This window comes from Morone saxatilis, unplaced genomic scaffold, assembly GCF_004916995.1.
Source record: "Morone saxatilis isolate NCDOM2014 unplaced genomic scaffold, NCSU_SB_2.0 Contig19, whole genome shotgun sequence".
Classification (NCBI taxonomy): Eukaryota; Metazoa; Chordata; class Actinopteri; family Moronidae; genus Morone; species Morone saxatilis.
Window position 1 is genome coordinate 24749021 of NW_023339751.1, and position 21363 is coordinate 24770383.

The 21363-nt window shown below is 38.9% G+C and overlaps 2 protein-coding genes across 2 annotated transcripts in view; one reads left to right on the plus strand and one right to left on the minus strand.

Moving 5' to 3' along the window:
- The window catches only part of vps8 (VPS8 subunit of CORVET complex), a gene marked incomplete at its 5' end in the record, with an annotated part of 28625 nt that extends 8367 nt beyond the window's left edge, over nucleotides 1-20258 (minus strand). The window contains 18 exon segments of the mRNA XM_035663250.1: nucleotides 92-314; nucleotides 801-847; nucleotides 1392-1481; nucleotides 1815-1861; nucleotides 2881-2971; nucleotides 3296-3331; nucleotides 3707-3781; nucleotides 4744-4914; nucleotides 5327-5407; nucleotides 6465-6572; nucleotides 6737-6796; nucleotides 6893-7046; nucleotides 7219-7286; nucleotides 7873-7959; nucleotides 9368-9492; nucleotides 18316-18370; nucleotides 19840-19872; nucleotides 20162-20258. Of these exon segments, the coding sequence (XP_035519143.1) occupies nucleotides 92-314; nucleotides 801-847; nucleotides 1392-1481; nucleotides 1815-1861; nucleotides 2881-2971; nucleotides 3296-3331; nucleotides 3707-3781; nucleotides 4744-4914; nucleotides 5327-5407; nucleotides 6465-6572; nucleotides 6737-6796; nucleotides 6893-7046; nucleotides 7219-7286; nucleotides 7873-7959; nucleotides 9368-9492; nucleotides 18316-18370; nucleotides 19840-19872; nucleotides 20162-20258 (1648 nt within the window).
- On the plus strand, nucleotides 15282-16429 carry LOC118329223 (DELTA-sagatoxin-Srs1a-like). The gene is made up of 2 exons (XM_035663251.1): nucleotides 15282-15349; nucleotides 16003-16429. Exons 1-2 carry the CDS (start codon nucleotides 15282-15284, stop codon nucleotides 16427-16429), a joined length of 495 nt encoding a protein of 164 aa, XP_035519144.1.
- Nucleotides 20259-21363: the final 1105 nt, after the last annotated feature.

Sequence of the window (21363 nt, forward strand, 5' to 3'; positions counted from 1 at the left end):
CACACACACACACACAGACAGAAGACCTTTAGTGACAATGATACCCTCATTAGGTGTCCTAGCAGGTCCTCGCTAACTAACTAACACTCACCTGCTGTATGTCCAGGCTGGTGACATCCAGATGGACGATGCATCTCTCCAGACTGTCCATCATACCATTGCCATGGTAATGGGCCAGGAGGTCCCTCATGATGGGCGTGGTGAGGTGGCCAAGGCGGTCCGCAACAATGTATGACTCCAGTGACTCCAGAAAGACACCCTTAGCAACCGTGTTCTCCCCCAGCCGAGCATACAGCTGGTTGAACAGCAGGTCGCTGCACGTGCACGCACACACAAAAACAATAATTAAAATTAGGTTTCATATAGTTACTGTGCTTCTTTGGCTTCGGCCAACTTTAACCTGTAGTTCCATTCAGTTGTTTTAGACCAAGGGAAGGAAAGGCCTTTTGCTTCTGATCTGTTTCTTGTTTACACTGACATTTATGTTATCTGGCGTCAAAAAGAGCTAATAAGAAAATAACTTATTGCAAGAATCAATAGTGCAGTCACTACATTTGACTCCCTCTTTAAACTTGATACTTGGCACTCAGTTTTGCAAAGTTCAGGTATCGGAATCAGTATTGGGAAGGAAAAGGATTGGGAAGGATATTTGATAGAAATATAAAGACTTTAATTAAAGAGATTAATGGGAACCATTCATATAAAGCTGCGACATATACAGCAAATCCGCTGTGTCCTTATATTCCATGCATCTGCCATCAGCTACTATCATTATCAGTTGAAAGCTTATATATACTTACGCCCTCTGTAGCAGGAGACAGTAATCCACCAGCACTGGAACCACATCCTGAAAGCACCCGAGAGGGAGAGGGAGAGGGAGAGGGAGAGAGGGAGCAAGAGAGAGAGAGAGAGAGAGAGAGATTGACTTCTAATGTTCTTTAATGAATCATGTCCACAAATAAAAGAGTAAGAAAGAAAAAGCCCAAGGCGTTCATACTGACTGTTTCAGTGGAAAGTATATGTACTCGAGAACTGTACTTTATTTGGCAGTTCCATTGTTAGCTACTTTATATTTCTTATCCACGACATTTCAAAACCCACACTAAACTTTACACTACATTTATTTGACCAACTATCTAGTTACGAGTTACTTTACAAATAAGGATTGTAAATATATAAAAGAAAAACATATGATAAGGATACACTGTAAAATAAAATGCATTAAACTAGAGCTTTTGATGAAAGAAAACTCAGAACTTGGAGCAGCTTCTTCTTTGTGTATAAAGAAAAAGTGATATTGTAAATCCTATTATATATCATATATATATAACAGGTATAAAAATAAAATAAAACATGTGAGGATGTGTGTTCTTTAGGGCATGTTAGCTTACGTGGAAGTGTTGCTCCATCACTTGGATCTTGCCATGTTCTGGACACTTCTTCAAAGCATGCTCTGCAAACTGGAAAATGACCTCTACCATCTGAACACACAGAGAGTGGTACGAGTTCAAAAATGAGCACACGAATGTCAGAGTACACTTTCCAGAGGAGATAGACGTAATTTAAAGGACCAATGAGTAGGAAAAGCTCTACAAAAGGCCCTATTTAGAGCCACATATTATTTTTTTCCGAAACATGGTGGTTCAACATGGTGGACTCATTCTAAGGTAACAAAAACGTACAATTATTATATTCAGGTGATTATACACTAGTGAAAACATACCTATGAATATTATATTCTAATTCTGCCGATAGATCCTCCTAAATGTTACACGCTGGACATTTAACACAGCAGGCAGGTTTTCTGTTCTTACCTTGTCACCCACCACTCCCTTCCTTTTCACTGGATCTCCAAACAGGCCTAGAATAAGCACACGTCACACATTATTTTCGTATCTTTTATCCGTAAAACTGATTTTTATTCAAAATATCTCTAATTAATCATAATTATTGCATACTGAAGCACACATTGTAGCTCCTTCAAGTACATGTAAATCAAGTGATAAATGAATAATTATTATTAAATATTCAGTCTCTTTCAATAATTATCACAATACCACTATCAAGTGAGACGCTTAAAGAGTAGTAACTTAGGTAGGTAACTTTTATAAAGCTTTGTTTGTTTCATTGGCCTCTTCTTGCACAGTAGCTGGTAATGAGATTGTGAGTTTTCAGACAATGTGCTTGCATTAACCCTTAGACTAATTGCTAATCAGTGACAGGACCAGATAATTGTGAAGCAACAAATGTAGCTCTTATGCTAAAAGTAAATGCTTCGGTTGAGTCCATTCCTTGGGTAACCCTTCCATTATCGTCACAATAGGAACAACATGTTTCAGCACGTCACAGAGATCCTCAATCATATGGTTTATTTTTGTGATGGGGACTAATAATAGTTATAGTAATGGTCTTATGCGCCTGGGTGTCCGCTGTTATACAGGACGTGGAACTGTTGAGACTAAGACCAAGGCCTCAGCTGGGACAGTCTACAGTCCAATAATTGAACATTACTTATATAAAGTGTTTTTTGAAAATAATTGCATTGATCATGCCGTAACAACTACAAAACCAAACCAAAATGGAACCAATACCATACTTTTGCCAGTATGGACATGAAATAGGTCTCAACTTGCATTGTGATGGTCTTCAAAAGGTTAAGTTCATACTCCTGAAACCTGCAGAAACCTCGGGAGACTGACCAACTGAGCTTTTTATTAATCAGTCCTAAATAAACCATATTACCACATTCCTTGATCAAAGGACCACATCAGTGCAGGGCAATTTCAGTAAACAGAAGTGGAACCACACAAACCTAAGGAAAACCTACTGTGAACAGACTGATTTACAGACGGCTGGCTGTGTGATGTGCATTATACCCACCAACCACAGCCTTAGCAGTTCCCTCATGGAAGGACCAGGCCAGAGAGAGAGCCTCGACAAAATGCTCCTGTTTCAGCAGGCAGTCTATACGCTGGACACAGACAGAGGAACGTTGATCAATGCACAGCGATGAGCTATTGGTCTACTGACGGAAACTAAATCATCTCCAGTATAAAGGAGCTCAAGAAGAAACGGAACTATTAAAATATTCTATTCATTTATTGAATGTATCATCATCAGTGCTTAAAAACTAGTTTTCTGATACAGTATTTATTTAGTTAAGTTAACAATAAACACACATACAATACAAACAGTGTCAGGCTGTCCATCTGCATCTGTAATTCTTTGTAATTAAAAGTGATTTGTGAAGAGCTACAGTTGCATATGTACTTAATTATAACAACATCATACATACCTCTCTCCAGTTCCTTAGAGTCATAATGTGAGCTGACTGCAAGACAAGAGAATAGGATCATATAATTAGATAGACCCAATACCAAGACCAATACATTTAGGGAACTAAGATACACTTATGACACGTTGAGCGTAACGATATATAGTCCGCCTCTTCACTAGAGCAAATTTTTTTATTATGCTGTTCTAATTTGCAATGGTTTATGGTTTATTATTTTTTTCAAAAGATTAGATTAAACTACACAAAATTATCATTTGTTTCGGCTTTGCTCTGTTTTCTTTCTAGCAAGTGGTCAACAACAATTACTGCTGACCAATGTGCAGAGAGAGACCACAAACAGAAATGGCAGCTCACAGCTGTTGAGCACACACAGACAACAAATAGAACAAATACACACATACAACACAGTACCTTGGTGCCCAAATAGACGATCTGTCCTGCGTAGCTCGAGACGGACTGGTAGCAGGCCTTCTCTCCGACTAAAGCCTGGAACACAGACCAGTGTTAGACACACAAACACACACACACACAGAGGTCCAAGTGCATTATCACTAGCTAACTCCCACCAATAAACCCTCACATTAGCTTCTGCTGCAGATGGATTGCAGCCAACCTATACATGGCATGAGAGAGATGCTTTAAGGAAATGTGAAACCCGTTGTTCTAACTGTTCTAATGTAAGTGGGAAGACTTTTCCAAAGAGACCGTGATATGACAATGTTAAAACCAGCAGATTTTTTGCAGCTCGGGATTGAATCCAGAATCAAGAGTGAGAAATAGCAATTTAACACTTTAAGGATCAGGCTGAGGGCCTTAAAATCAGCCGGTGGTGGGAGATCAGGATTGGTGTAATGTGGATGAAAACGCCCCCCAGAACCGCCCACAGAAGATTCCACTGGGGTTGTAGATGAGTGGGGAAGGACCCCTACTGTCACATAAAGGACCAAAGAAACCAGGGAATATTCACATTTGAGGAGCTTAAAACATGACTCAAAAAGATGAATGGATTATCAAAAGAGTTGCAGACTAATTTAATAGTTGACAACCAATCGATTAATTGACTATTGCAGCTCCACTTCCAAATACTTCCCGAAATCTTAGACTTTGAGACTTAGACTTCACTTTATGAATCCCTTTGGGATGACTCCCTCAAGGAAATTGAATCTAAGGGACCACTAACCAACGGCAATGTCGGTCTCCTCGAGTCTTGACTCTTTTTTCTTGTTTAAGCCAAGAAGCCATAGCATGTCTACTATAAGTTCAAAAATACAATGCACAAAGACACAGTACAGTATTCCTGTATTATCCCAGTGCTGGTTTCATTACACTGGCTTTCTGATTGAATTTTAAATCTTTCTATGACATCCTTTATGAGAACCAGGGATCCTGGTTGAGCCCTTAGAATATTCATCCTAAACATGACGTCCCCCCATCAGCTAATCCCTCACCAGAGCCTGGGAGACATTCCCTCCAGTGGCCAGCGATTTGAAATGCCGGCTGTTATAGACCAGTTGCACCTGCTCCAAGTCCAGAGTCTCCAAAACCTCCTGACTGGGCCGGTCCACAACCTGCAGCTTTTCGTGGCTGTCTACCAGGACCAGCGTGCGGCTGTTAATCCACTGCAGAGACACAGAGACAGGAGGAGGACGAGTCAAGCACTACACACTACAGCAAACAAAGATATTTGTCTTTATTCACACATAAGCCATGTAGGAGTTAGACCATAATGATGGATATACTGTAAATATGTACTACTATTGGTACCTTGGTATCCTTGTGGTTCTTATAGTAACCCTTCTTCCTTCAATAAATAATAAAGCATGCTGGCTGCCGTAGATGAGGTCATAAATGAGGACATACCAAGCACTGGCTCTAGATAGTGCCTTTTACTGCCACAGTAGACTCAAAGCCATCTTAAACACTGACTATACAGTGGACCTGAGCCCTTACTGGGAATGTATGTCAAAGTATGTGTGTGTGTGTGTGTGTGTAATGGGGCACTGGACCTGGCCCAGTGTCTTGAGTACTTACACTCAGGCTAATGATGTCACAGCTGAGGTGGAGTTGTCTTTGTTTGATGACATGGATGGTCCCCGTCTCCTCCTTCTTTACCTGAATCAAAAAGAGGTGAACATTCAGACTCTACAAACAGTTGTTCCCACTGATCATTGCTCTCAGAATACTCTGTGTTAAAGCAGTTTAGCATGCTGGGATGTGGGAAATATTACATTAAAAACAGTAGTATTCTAATGTATGTATTTGAGGAGATCTCAGCTCACCTCTTTCAGTAACAAGCTGTTTTTGTCGGTGACTGCATATTTTTGTGTATTTGTGTATGTTTTTTGTAATGGTAATGTACAAAATGAAATAATATTCCTAAGAGAATCACCTGAATGCTGGACCCATAGTGGAACCAACAACCAGACAACATTACAAGTCACATAGATCAGTGGTTCCCAACCCCCAGGAAGGGTCGCGAAGCTTCATGGGGGTTACTAACTTAATGAAATTGTTATTTTACAGTTTAGATTATAATTAAGATCTAAACTACAGACCTGAGCACAAGCGTGTCATTATTATTGGACTAATATGAGACTTCACTCTTTGGTATGCAATATTCACAAGAAATACTATCCTCAAAAGTCATCCAAATTGCTTGTTTTACACAAAATTCTTGCATTTATTTCTTTCAACAATTACAGTGTATGACTTTGTTCTGTACTGTTATTGTTATGCATTGAAAATAATATGAAATATCCATAAAATATGTCACTTAGTCATGGGTCATCATCAATTTACTTTAGTGATAGAAAAGGGTCCCCTTAAGAAAAAAGGTTGGGAACCACTGACGTAGATCACCCGTACTCACAGTAATTAAATCTCTGTTTGCATGCTCTACAAATGAGACAGCATCTACATATCTGGCTGTTTTAGGATCTTAAATTAAACCTATAACTGGTCACTGAGTACATAGATATCAAAACTAAATACATTTTGATAACTGCAGGATCTATTCATAATAATAGTCATTCCTAGCTGAGTGTGGTTCTAAGTACTAGGAGCAGAAGATAAATGTTTTTATAATATATTATCTTATTCAGAGAGTGTAATTGTGTGTGTCTTTTGTGCATGTTGCTATGCTGAAGGTAAGAGGGAGGCGAGCAGGTACCAGGAGGAAGTGGACTGTGTCTCCTTTGCAAAAAGCCAGGATTGGGTTGACCATCTTCTGAACAGGAACAAACTGCCAGGCCAGCTGAGGAACACTGGATGGATCAGACTGAAAGAGAACACATCACATCAGTAACTAACCCTAACACATCAGCCAGATGTTAGTCGGGGTGGCAGGTGGTAACACAGAATTAACCCTGACATTGTATCAATATATCTGTGCCAACATACACTCATTAACAACTAGATGAACAAGCAGGCAGGAATACAGACCTTGCTGTAGGGAAAAGTCATCCAGACTTTCAGCGAGGGCTTAAGTCCAATGACCAGAATCTGGTGAGAGAAAACCAAAAGGCAAAAAAACATCACAAACTTTACACAAAGTGAAGGTGTACAAGCAGAGGATGGAGATGGAGAGTGTGTGTGTACCTTAGTGAGAGAGGCCATAGCCAGCAGAGAGTAGTGTGTGATTGGATGGTCTCTGAAGTCTGGAGGAGCATGCAACGGTTCAATACAGCACACCTCCCCTTTAGACCCACTGAAGAGACATCGAGAGTCACAGGACCGCATCCCCATCACCCTCCTGGAAACAAAGACAAACACAGTTAACAAAAACACACACAATGTGGGCTCCTTCCTGCAGGATTGTGTGGAGGTGTGGTTGTCTATTTTAGGGTGATGAGTCATGAAATATGATATGATGAATATGATGATTTCATCCACTTTCATTTAAAGCATTCATTCATTTCATTTACCTGAAAGCCAGCTCGAAAACTGATCCTCCACTGTCATTGCACACTGCAAGAGTTGGGTCGTCTGTAAACTAGAGACACAAAAAACAGGGAAATAATAACCAGGCCAATACCCATTACTGAGTTTACCGTTTTAAAGATGTTTCATTGGTAATGGTTGTGTATGGGGAAAGCTTTTTTGGCCAGAGAGTGCAACATAGAGCCATGATCCCCATAAAGAGAGGTGGCTCAATGGATGGTAGTGTAGGTAAGTATGTAAGTAAGTAACTAAGTAAGTAAAGCTTTATTTATATAGCACCTTTTTGACACAGAGATCTGTGCTTTACAAACAATAAATATACATAAGGGTGTAACCATACCTAATCAAACAAACATAGGGAGCATGTAAATATAAACAAATGAAGATAAAACAGGAGGGAAGGATGAATTAAAAGAGAGAAGACAGACCCCCAGGGTTTTGAGGAGCCGCTTAAAACAGTCCACAGATTCAGTGAATCTGAGTGATTGGGGAAGACTCCTTTCACTCACCTTTAGTTTTACAGTTAGAGTGGGGAATGGATAAAAGGCAGAGATTTGAGGAGTGAAGTGGCCGAGGAGTGGAATGAGGAACAAGGAGTGAGTGTGTGTGTGTGTGTGTGTGTGTGTTTGTGTGTGTACCTTCACATGCAGTATAGCTGTCCCAGGAGGGTGGGCATCATTGATAGTTCTCAGAAGCTTCCCATTGGCTAGATCCCACATGGTGATCTAATCATACAGACAAACAGCAGGAGAGAGAGAAAATGAAAACTAGTCCATTCTCAAATTTAGTGCATGATATTTGGGTTAGTTACACGTACAGAATTATGCCACTGCAGCAAATACAGGAAAGCCTGAGTATAATCCATTTACAGCTGTCTGGAGTTTTGCTTTAACAGAAATAGACCTGATGAACACATCATTCTATATTCCTAATTATCTACACAGTTAAAATTGAAATGTGTACAAAATAAAAAGATTATGTGAATGTACATAAAAACAACATACATAAAAGGGTTCATGTGATTCTGGAGAAGTGTGTGCTCAGCTGCAACACTCCCTCCACCACCTCAAGAGTGAGCAGGTGCCTTAAGAGCTGCACAAAAATGCTGCAAGTTCATTTCCATGGAGTTTCTACAGTAGCCCAGAAGGGACAAACTGCCTCTAGATACGGCCATTCATGTTTTTCATGCGGCCACCACAGTTTGTCCTCCGTGCTTGGAAGGGATGGGTGAAGCGAGGGAGTTGCGATCTGCACCAAATCATACACACTGGTCCTTTAAGCCCTAATCCTTAGACCAGAGGTCACTCTCTCGCCTCCAGCTAGTTCAGAATGCAGCAGCTCAGCTTCTTACTGGTTTTAACAGGCAAAATGACATCGCCCCAAACCTGGCTTCTCTCCACTGACTCCCTGTTTGTTTTACTGATGACTTTTAAAGCACACCTGGGTCTGGCCCCAAGCTACATAGCAGAAATGTTGACCCTTGTATTTTTGGTATTCATTATTTCTCTAATTAATTATGTTTTGTGTATCACAGCTATAATTTTGCCACACCATGATTGGAATTCACCAAGCTGCTCTCAATTAGTATTAGGAGACAGACCCTGAATAACCTTCCAATCAACTCAGACATTTCAACATCTACAACAGATTGGGAAAAGGAAAACACCAAACAATGCGTGATTGCTACATATCTGTGTAATGTGTAAAGGTAGATTATGTTATATATGGATAACAAAAGCATAAAGTATGAGTGTGCATGTTAAATAATATGCCTTTAAAAACAATGTGCACTTAAGCCAAAGAGCTGCATACCGTATTTTAATACCCAGCAGCGAGCCAAACTTGCTCCTAATCCTGTGTGCGTTACCTATGGTAATAGTGGTTGAAATTGTGAAACCAAGTGAAGATTCAGTGACTTTAACAACCTGAGACTTTCAGTTACAACCATCATCTCTCTCAGAGCACCACTCACCCTCATCAGGAGCAAACACCACGTACTGTTTTCACACCACGAGTAGAAACCCTGTTGAACTTTAACCAGCTGTTGTTAGAGTCATTAGTGTCCCGTCTCCACTCTAATCAACACCCAGTTGACAAGCCTCTGATTGTATGGATGTGTGTCTGAGTATGTACCTGTCCTTTGGCGAACCCGCAGAGAAGTCGTGAGCAATCGTGGTTGATGGTGAGGGCGGAGACGGCTCCAAACTCTGCCCCAGTTGCCTTGGTACCCAGACAGAGCCGCAGAGCCTGGTTGGTGTCTGGAGTGGAAGATGAAGAGAGCATTTAACTGCTGAAACAGGGGTAAGGCTTAGAGAAGGGGAGGATGGTAAATACATTAAAATAAAAAGGGAAACTCATGGTTTTACCAGTCCTCAGTGTAAAAACAATCAAACAGCACATCGATACCAAAACACAACACACTGACACCAAATAAAGAGCTGGAAATGCGGCAAATAAAAAAACTAAATCAAGCAACAAAGCATGCACCAAAGTAGCTCAGCCAAACCAAAATGGACATGAGCGGTGACTCTTTGAAGCCAGTCAACACAAAATGAACAACATTAAGCATGAGTGACCCATGTGACAGGGATGTTCATACCTTTTCCTGTCCAGGCATCATTATGTTAGCAATATAAAGAGACACGGATCAGCCCCAATCACACTCCAAACAACATCACAGCATGAACTGAGACTTAATTAATCATTTGGTATCTGTTGAAACCAGCAGCTCATCTCCCCCTGGAAATGACAATAATCCAAACAACATGCTATAAACTTAATGTGTCCTCTCTTGCTCTTTCTTTTAGCCAACTCCAGCTTCTACCTAAACCAGGTCCAGGTTTTGGCTACGTTCACACATTGTTTTTGTCCATATGTGACTCAGATCTGTTTTGTGAGTGTGAACAGCAAAAATCACATAGAATCTCTTCTAGGGATTTTATCTCTGGAGACAGAATACAGTTGTAGTAGTTTGATTTCTTGTTAGTTGGACAGTTTCTTCCTCTCTACCATGACTCCCTCTTGTTGCAAGTTCCCAGCACTGCAGAGGCATGCGTTTGATGTCATTGTCTTGCAATGAACAATTGTCAGAAAAAAATGCCGGCATCAGTAAACGGAATTGATACGCTTGGAGGCATACGATTCTGATGGATCGGACAATTTGAAACCAGTTCAGTTTCTTTGAAGGTCATCCGACTTTCTTCCTGGCTCTATATAAACCGTTTATTTGTTCTTATTTTAGACACAGTTTTGGAAATTCTTTTGGCAACTTTTCCACAAAACAAACTCAAACTGTAATGCTAAGAGACCATTCATGTAAATGAAATCGGGAGGAAAAGTTAAAGAAATCTGCAACTTTCCCTGTTTTAAGGAAAACAACTGTTCTTCAGTCATCTTGTGAATATTTGGAGACACTGTTCTTTTTGGATTCAGCTGGATAATTAAGTTTTACAGAGCATTTTTTTAGCTTTTGTTATCTTTCTCAAATCAAGGCAAACCAGTGACTCAGTTTTTGTTCAATGTATTATTTGGCAGTTGTGGTTTAATCATTCTGATTGTATGTAACAGACTGTTTTATCAATGGAGAGAGGTCTAAAGATTCTGTCAAACCAGCAGGGTTTTTGATGGTATTTCTACTTCAGGGAAAAGTTTTAATGTATAAAATGGCTGCAGACAGAGAGAAAGATTTACATTCAAATGTGGTTTGGACCATTGTTTTTCTGATTACAGATATTGGGCCTCAGTACTAGAGCAGTGCAAAGAAACATGAACAGTTACTCAAAAGATACAGGTAACAGGCTCAGCCCTAAATTTTCTGCATAAGAGTAACATGTACACCCTGTGTGGGCTGCTGCTTTAGTGCTCTGGCACATTCTTTATTCCAATTCAAGCTCTGATGACTGCTACTGCAAATATTACTCATATGACTGATATGATTGCTGATAAAGGCTAATGCTTTTATTGGTTCTACTGCTGTTAAATACTACCATTATCATGGCTCCAACTATTAAGGGTACTGTACGCTGATACCATTACAACTAATGCTGGAACTACAACTGCTACTGAAACCACTGCCATTGACAGTCCCATTATTTTTATTTCAAATGTACTATTACTGTCTCCACTTAAATGGCAACACTACTACTGTAGTAAGGTTTTACTTGTACCTAAACTGTAACATGCTACCACTATGACTTAGTGCTACTACTATCATCACCTACTAAACACATTTTAACTTTTATCTGTCCTGTATGTACTGAAACTTTTTAAAGACAGTTTAACTATTTTTAAATTGATCTAATACTCTTCTTCCCTTTAAACCAGTCACACTTAACTTACAGCCAGTGTGTCAAATCTGGCCTGCGATAGGATGCCGGGAGCCCACAGACCATTTTCTAATTCACAATAAAAAACAAACTGATTCACACTAGGAATTTTACAATTAGCAAATTGTTCAATAATGTCCCTTCAATGTTATCAGGGAATATTTTCTAGGACCTTTTCAGGACATTTTCCCAGTTTTTCTTGACAATATAGGACAGCACTTGCTCACAAATGGTGGTAAGCGATAGGCGGTCCTCTTTTTTTTTTGGATGTTCCATGACAGCTTGCTTTCGTGGCACGCTTAGTTGTTCTCACCACAGCCGATTTTTCCCCTTTCCAAATAGAACTTTTTCACAGCAGCCATTATGACATGAAATAGTAGGGTGAACACAGGTGTTACCAAGGATACTAATTAAGTATCTGATAAATAGTAGTAACTGATTAAGGCTTCATTCCATTTAGTGTAGCAGAGCCTTTCCAGTGAACATGCACAACAGCAGCACCCTGACTCTGTTTGACCTGAATGAAACTGAACCTTAATACTGATTAATGTTCAGTTGTTGACAACACCTGTGTTTGTCAAAATAGCTCCTTAGAAAATGTTCTACAGCGGACAACAAGCTTTCATCTAACTGTAACATGTATTTGGCCACAGCACGGGATAAAATACAAAGTAAAATTTTCCAGGATAACATGGATTATTTTCAGGATATTTGATTTGATTTTAACCAATCTATAACTGGAAAACTAGTCTCCAAATTTCCAGGACATGTGGAAACCCTGGTTACTTGGGACATTGCATATTAGCCTACACACAATGAAAGAGCTAAAAAGGACCAGACAATTTTGTTGCATCTAAGTGGTGAAGTTTCAGATTGCAACCAACTGAACTTAACTGAACACCGCTTGCATCTGTATTTGATCACCTGGGAATGAGATAGGCTGTAAAGTCTTGTAGAGAACTACGGCTTGAAAAGGTCCTCATCTAAGAGCCAGTGGTTTGGTTGTCCGTTCTGGCTACTGAAGAAACCACTGGCGGTTCAACATGGTGGACCTCCAATGGAAGGCGACCTACTCCCCTCCCGTAGATATAAACCAGTCTCATTCTAAGGTAACGAAAACACAATGATTCTTATATTCAGGTGATTATACACTAATGAAAACATAACTATGAATAATATATTCCTTTTCTAACAACAGATCTTCCTCAATGTTACACACTGGACCTTTAAATATTCATTATGTCCCTGGTAGAAGCAGTTTATGAATTATTCCAATGTCTGAGTGACTGTATGATAGAAGAAGTTTGGGATTTAATTTTGTATAATCTCTTTAAAATGTAACCAAGCATTTACAACTGAAATGCAACTGCAGCTATTAAATGCAATAAAATATCTGATATATCTGTCATACAGGCCCGGTGTCAACCCTTGTACCCACTTCATTCAGTAAATAAGTTAAGTAGTAAGTCAGTTAATTGGGTAATAAAGAATTTCAAAGAAAGATTGGTTATGGACCTTTTAATGTTTATTCATTTTATCTGATAAATATTAATGTCTGGTTATTAACTGGCCTCCGGTCATTCAGAAAAAGTACTCCCCAGGCAAAGCAAGTTAGGTATCTCTGATTTAACACTCTGAATTTAGTACACTGATGTGTGGCCACAGACCACAAGGATCAAATCAGCCTTATCATTCTGACCTGGGGAGAAAACATACAGTAATGTTTGTGTTTCTTGTGGTCAAGTATTTTTTGAACAGTGCTTGTGTAATCATAAATTCACTGTGTGCAGAGCCCTGTATTAAGGAACACACTGTATTCTTGATTCTGCTTTTCAACTGGGTGCCATCTTCAACTACAGTTCACTTAGCAGTCTCATTTATTGCTCCTCCTTATTCTCTGTTTTCTACTGTTACCCTGTGAACATGGCAGACCAGTGAGTCTTTACCCTCCTGATGTCCGCCCTTTACAAATAATGGATGCCCATTTTAAAAGGTTCAAACAAAAGCTTACATTGGTGTAATCAGCCTGAGCCAATCATGATAAGGTGTTGGCAAGGTCCGGGAAAAGAAGGGGGGAGCTGATACTGGACGGGAGATAAGGAGGGAGGCAACTGGTACCTAAAGGTCCTGATTACCTAAGTCAATAAAACCCAGTGTGTGAGCGGCTCATGTGCACTTTAGCATCACATCCTGCCTGAAAGCTGGACCAACAGTCAGTCAGCTCAAACAACTGGTTTTGGTTCTGCAGGTCATAAAAGGTAAGTGCTCCTACATTTACTTAATGTGTGACTTTAGGCATCTTTACTAGTATAGGCTGATGATATGTTAAAGTATCATGAGATTTATTTCCACAGACATTGCTTTTGTTCATTCATTTGAGTCTGTCGGTCAAATGGAAATAAAATTAACTGAAACACAAATCTTAAATCTGATCATAATACAACAAAACCAAAATCAATAACAACAAAACAACCACAAAACTATTAATAAAATCAATAAACTGTTCTAAAATAAATGCAAATGGTGTGCCTAACTAATAATTACAACACAGCTACATTAAGTACACAACCATACATAAAACTAATAATAAAAAAAAAAAACTTATTTCCTTTGAAGTCTGTTTGGTAACATGCTCCATTCTAAAGAAAACTGGATGTTTTAAGAAGTTCATCTTAGGCTCTAGACAGGGCAAAAAAATTTGCACCGGACAAATGCTGGTAAAATATGCAAGTGGCTGCTAGATTTGCTTAACTTATCAGACACAAAAAACAGTGGTAACCTACTGAGTGGCAGGTCAAATCTGAACATTCACTTGCCATTAGACTGGTAGACAAGAAAGGTCATTTTGCACCCTGGCTCTGGGGACTAACTAACTGAAATTTATCCACAAACCAAGTGTTGAATGTATGTGTCTGACCCGAGTACTCTCAAAAGGCTCTCAAAGATTCAAGTACACCTTAAAAAATATAAATTTCCTCATGAGTGTGATCTGGCTTCAACTGAGAGCCCTGACAGTTTTGCTGTCTTCTGTTCTGATGTTAGCAAACATTGACCCATTTATCCATTAATAATAATATTAATGGATAAATTCCAGGGGGCTGGCTCACTGCCATGGTTTACTGACACACCTTGGTTAAATGGAACACAGCCATCACCATTACTTGGCATTGGTCCATCTGTGCTTTTCCAGCGATAAGTGCATTTACATGCACTTAAATAACCGGATTACAGTCGGCTTACTCCAGTGAGTGATCGGGGTAGGGGGTTCGGTAGGTAGATTTCATATTATCTTAAAAACTGTACAATGAACCCAGATAGTGCACCTTTGTGTAAAACAAGTGATTTGGATGAATTTTGAGAAGATTATTTTCTGTTTAGGAAACTTCTTATACAATTCCCTGAGGCTTGGCCATTGTTCTACTAGACAATTTACGTTACTTTAAAATGTACTTTAATTCACAGACGTGAAATAACTACTGAGATATAGACCTACACACGTTTTTAAAGTTTTCTAGCTAAAATCTACAATGCCTTGCTACCCCTCATGAAGCTTTGGCGACCCCTATGTTGGGAACAACTGCTCTAGCTGGCCTAACAAACACTTATCAAGCAGAGAAGACCAAGCCTGCTTCAGAGACGTTGATTGAACTGAAATGATGTTGTCTTTGTCTCTTGTTCACAGCCAGCCTCTTCCCCTGCCGCTGCTCATCATCATCATCACAATGCCTCATCGCAACTGCTCCATTGAGATTAACAACTCCTCTGGCTGCTACACTCTCGCCAATCCAAGGTTAGGTGTTGCTTTCGTCTTTTTTAGAAAGTATTGAGAGTACTTTTCAAACCTGACCATGGTGCCAGTATTATTAGAGTTATTGGCTTCAGTTTTTAGTTTAGTTAGGATTTTGTCAATATTGACATGCTACACATCAGATCGGTTAGATTCTCCACAATTCAATCATGAATTCGTAATAGTTCCTTTTTACAGAAACCATGAGCTAATCCTAATCAATATGTTATTCTTATTTTTATACAAGTAATATTCATACTGGTTTAAATAAACAATTTCATAATATTTTCCATCGTTGCTGAGTTTTGTGCAAAAGGAATGAAAGGTCTGTCCCATAAAGACGCTTGTTCAAAATAAAGGCAGGTTAAGTTCAGTCACTGAAGTAAATAAAAACCTGGGCTATTCATTGAAGTAGATGCTTTTATCTTTAAAAAATCTTCAAATGTGGTTGTCTTTTCGATATAGATTAGCCCAGCACATCAAATCTAAATACAGGACAGGAGGAAGTTGACTGAGGTTCTGACCGAGGCTTACTCAACTGTGGAGCACAGAGCAAAAAGGGGCAGGACTCAGAACAGGGCAATTGAGACTGTTTGTGGATGTAACCTGTAGGATGTTGTGTGAACCACTCTGATATGTTATGTCTCTGTGTGCAGGGTGTTCACTGAGAGTGGCTGCTGTGAGGTCCCACTGCCACCCATGCTAGGACCCTGCTCCGCTGCCAGCGCACTATTCAACAAGACCACCGGCGCTGCAACCGGAACCGTCGGCGTATTCACCTACGACCTTTTCAACGCCGACCTCAACGACTACAGCCACGTCATGGCAGTCATGTTCTCCGTGCCCTATGACCGAAACCTCTACTCCAACTGGTTTGCTGTGGGGATCTTTGAAAGAGGGAACGACTGCGACTACAATCTTTATGATATAATGTATAATGGAAGCGAAAATAATTTTGTAAGAGCAAAGGCTGACGGCTCCTGCATTTCCTATGAGGGCGATTATGTTATTGTCAGTGCCTCCATGTCAGACTCAGGTGAAGCGGTGCTGAGGGTGGATATCAATGATACTGGAATGTATTAAGTCAAATGAAGAAAGATGCTACTGTTGTTATGCCATTTGAGATGATCACAGCCATTTTAATAAAATATTTCAAACTCAGTCACTAGCTGAAGTGGTGTTCATTAATTAATATACTTGAGTGTGTGCACATGATTGTACACTTAATATTAGTTATTTAAGGTTTTCAAAAGCTTAACTTTTTAGTGTCCAAATCATGCCTTCTTTGTATTTCTCCATGTATAGATAAAATTCAACTCTATAGGGACTGAATTTGTTATTATTGGCATTTTCTTACAGAGCTAAAGCAGATTTCATTGGGCTTCCACAGATCTAGGTGATACAGGGCCGTTTCTGGCATTTTGGTGCCCTAGGACAGATACCTTTTTATTACAAACAGGGTTCTCTGTGCATCTTCCAGCAACATGCAGCTGAATCAAGTGCTTCTCAGTTCAAGGACAGCAAATTTGCAGAGAACAAAGGACTGGAGCACGCTGATTCATTTGCAGCCTTTAATTGAGCAAACAGACTAACATTTCATCAGTACTGTGTCTTCATCAGTGCACACTGATTAATTTCCAGCCTTTATTTGTCCAACCAGACTTAACATTTCGACACTAACAAATCTGTTTGCACAATTAAGGTGCTCCAGTCCTCCTTTGTTCTGTGCAACCTTTTTTTTTAGAGATCCAATCCGATCCAATATCGGTATCAGGTGCCAATAGTGATGTAATTCGCACAGATGTCACCATTCTGGATTCCATAATTTGATGGTTTTATGAATTATAAATGTGTAATACTGCAATTTCATAGGCAAATTCTTGCAGCACAAATTAAATCATGACCCCTATTGTGATGAAGTGCAATTCAACATGATTTGATTCAACACAATGCGATTCACTGCAATATGATGCAAAATAATGAGAATGAGAAAGAAGAACTGACTGTCTAAGAGGACCTGTTTGAATTTCATGATATGGTTTTTGCTCTGACGTGCAATGTGATACACTGAGTGAGGCTTGTGTTTGGCACTAATAATACAGTATGCCTGTGTTTAGGGTGTATGAGAAGAACAGGCACTAGAGGGTAGCAGAGTTTGTACAAGCTATGGTCAATAAGAGTTTGTGGTTGAGTGCGTCTACGACATAGTGAGAGATTTTTTTTTATCGTGCACATAAACCTTCACCACTGTTACCTTACTCTGCCTTTTCATGGTAGGTTTTCAACAAATCACACAATATGTAATGAAGCCAAGAGAAAAAAGTAAACATGACTTTAGAGGAGAAGGGATGCATGCACAAAACAAAAGTCTTTTTCTGGTTGGAAGGAGAAACACACCTACTGTTAAACATTTTTAAAGACTTGGATATCAACAGGTTTATGGATATGCACAAATATGAACAACGACCTTTTCAAGAAGGTGGTGGAACAAACAGAAGTCAACAACCGGTAGAAAACTTTGAAAACCCTTTTTGATGCAAAATGGCTCAAGCTGCTTTTACCACGGGAGCTACATTACTGCAGTTTGAAAAGGAGAAAGAATCCTCTGTGGGATGTACAGTACGACCGGATTATGCAACAGGAATATTAGTGGAATATACATTTTCATCAGCCATGTTAACAGGAATATTGTCTTATTCAGAATAAGGAAAAAACAGAATATTTTGTGCGTGTAAATGTAGTGAGTGAGGCACCAGGACATCCTTAGAAATATAATATCTTTCATTAAATTTATCACAGCAGCCCATGTCAACTTGTTTTGATAGAAAATAACTGGTGACTACACTTCCTCAGCTTTATATACACTGTTTGTGTTGCATTTGCATTGTAATAAGTTTAAGATGTGAAAATATCCTTAACACCACTGTGTGCATATAAATAAAAGGAGGGTAAATCAAGTTTAGACTTACCAAAGACCAGAGCCAGACCATGAGATGTTCCCACAGCGATCACCCCTGACACTGTCTGAACACAAACACACAGCTCAGAATGGATGAGGCAAAACACCATCAAAAAATGTGCTACCAAACTCACCTCCACCAGCACACACACCCACCTGAGGGTCTACTTTCTAGTCAGTCATTATAAAAGTCTGAATGTTTTTTCAGTAGCAGTACTCTTATTGACCTGCATTTTTATAAACTTTTAATTAATCACATTCTCTTTCTGCTTCTCTTCTACTAGAGTTGCAATGATTAGTCGATTAATTAATTTGTTGTCAACTATTAAATATATAACCAACTATTTTGAAAATTCAATCATCATTTTGGGGCATTTTATAAGAACAAAATGTCTAAATTCTCTGATTTCAGTTTCTCAAATGTGAATATTTTCTGCTTTCTTTAGTCCTCTGTCTGATAGTAAACTGAATATCTTTGGGTTGTGGACAAAACAAGACATTTGAGGATGTCACCTTGGGCTTTGGGAAACACTGATGAACATTTAGCACCATTTTCTAACACCTAATCAATTAATCGAGAAAAATAGACATATTCATCACTAATGAAACTAATCCTTAGTTTCAGCCATATCTCCTACATCTTTCTCACCATTTTCATACTTTAGTACAGAGTTCTGTGTCAGTGCTGTGGCTTCTTTGAAAATATGTTCAACCTTGCTGTTGTATTATTGTATAAGACTTTCTAAAAACATCCCTATGGCATTGTTGGTAGTTCTGTTTATTAAAGTTCATCATCATTGCGATTTACATAAATACAAAAACCTTGAATGTGAGGCATTCCAGTGGCCTAATGGTTATTCCACATACCAGCAACGTGTAAGGATCGATTCCAGCTATAGATATTCTACCCCTGTCCACTTGTCTACTAACACTTTTACCTTCTATTTATTTCCATAGACTGTAAAAAAGGACGTAGACTTTGTGACGTCAGCAATAGGTTTCTGAAGAGCCATGGCAGTCCTGACTCTGCCGGCTCCTGGTTAATCCAAAAACGGGCAAATATGTGAAGCGTGGGTGGTGCTGAATTAGGCTAAATGAAGCCTGGTTACTGAAAACAACTTCCTGTGACGGCACCCACCTGTCACACAAAATGGTCACACCCTTAATTATGAATAACTTTAAGCTTTAATAAAATAACAGATATATTACATGTCAGTTGTCATGAATGAGGAAATTAGCTATAGAGACCAAAACTGTACCAGGCTGAAATAATGTTTATTTCTGCTGTAAAGTTAATATGGGGCCTTATGGAGGTTGACTCACTGCTGGAGCCAGCCATTAGAGGAACTGCAGTTTTTGTTAAGTCCATGTTGGCTTCATTTGCAGCCACAGAGGTTGCCGCTTGTTTACTTCCCATGTCTCTAGAGTAGACCATACAAAGTCAGCCAGCAAAATAGCAATAGAGTCTTTTAGCTTTTCCTTTAAGCTAATATCATGTCTCTTTGTTCAGCTGAATAAACTATGAAATACTCACTATAGCAGTTGGCAGTCCAGCATCCACTTTGTCCTGAGGAAAACATACAAATGTTTTATTATGCTTGAATACAATCTTACACTTAAATCAACTCCAAAAATAGTCATCATTAGCTCCCTAACAGCAACTCTTAAGCACTCACTGTTCTGGGATGTTTTATCATTTCATTTGGTTCACATATCTTGGATATCTGTATCTCAATCAAAAACACTAAAAACAAACAAGGCTGTCTATTTGTCAGCGTTTGAGGATGTCGAAGACTGGTGTCCTCTTTTTTCTGTGTGTGTGTGTGTGTGTGTGTGTGTGTGCGTGAGTGCCTTACAGCAGCAGAGACGATCTGTGCAGAGATGCCCTTCAGCAGACTGTGTCGAAGAACAGACCCGTGAACTGTTGCATTCAGATCCACTGTCCTCCTCTTTCTTCACACATGTACACGTCCACACACACAAAGAAGACATTTTCAATGTTATTACCTTGTTTGTACAAAGATGGTATGTATCAAAAGTAGGAAAAACATTTTAATATATGGTTTGTAGTTAGAAATTTTAATTGCTTTAGTTTGCATAAACATTTCTATTCATTATGTATTTATTTTTTACTTAAAATTGCTTTAATACATTTTTTTATATTTATTGTTATACAGAGTAAGTAAGTAATTAAGTAAGTTTATTTATATAGCACATTTAAAAAGCAGAATATCACCGACAATTATAACTTATAAATCAATTTTACTATATATCATTTTTTTACATATATTTTTTGTTTTTCACAAGTAGCATAAAGGAAACTACGACCTGAATTCCATTATACAACCCTGACCAATGGCAATAACCTTAAAAATGCTTTACAACAAAAATAAGGCAAAATACAGACTTAAGAATAAAAACACCATGAAATAGAAATAAATCAAAATAAAAGTAAATAAAAAAATTACACAAAGGCAAGTCTTAACAAGTGGATCTTGAGCTGCTTTTTAGAAAGGTGTCCACAATGTCCACTGATCTGAAGTCCAAAGTTAAAGAGCCATAGCATCAAATGCTACACTCACACTGCAAGCCTTAAAGCTCAATTCGAATCTATTGCACAGATTTTTGTTTGGCTGTCCAAATTATTTTTTAAATGTGGCTCATATCAGATTCCAGTGTGAACAGGTTATGGTCCTGAAGTGACCCACATGAAAAATGTAGATCTAAAGTGACATAAAACTGATTGTTCACGCTGAGGTCACATTGCAGAAATCCAACCTGTATCAGATTTGGACCACATATGAAAGTGGCCCCAATCAGAACTAATAAGATCGGATTTTATGAAAAACATGAAAAACAGATATTTATTACTCATATACACATATGAGTAAAAACAAATCTGATTTGGGTCACTTTGACCACGTTCAGACTGCAGGTAAAAGTGGCCCAAAATCTGATTAATCTTTTTTTGGGGTCAAGTGACCAGGTCAGACTTCTTCAGAAGTAGTGTGAACACTCAAATCTTATACAGATCTTATTTTTTCAAATCAGATTTAGA

Excerpts from the sequence above, each read along its gene's own strand:
- LOC118329223 (XM_035663251.1), top strand. The coding sequence starts at position 15,282 with ATGCCTCATCGCAACTGCTCCATTGAGATTAACAACTCCTCTGGCTGC. Across the intron at positions 15,350-16,002 it reads TACACTCTCGCCAATCCAAG|GGTGTTCACTGAGAGTGGCT; the intron begins GTTAGGTGTTGC and ends CTCTGTGTGCAG.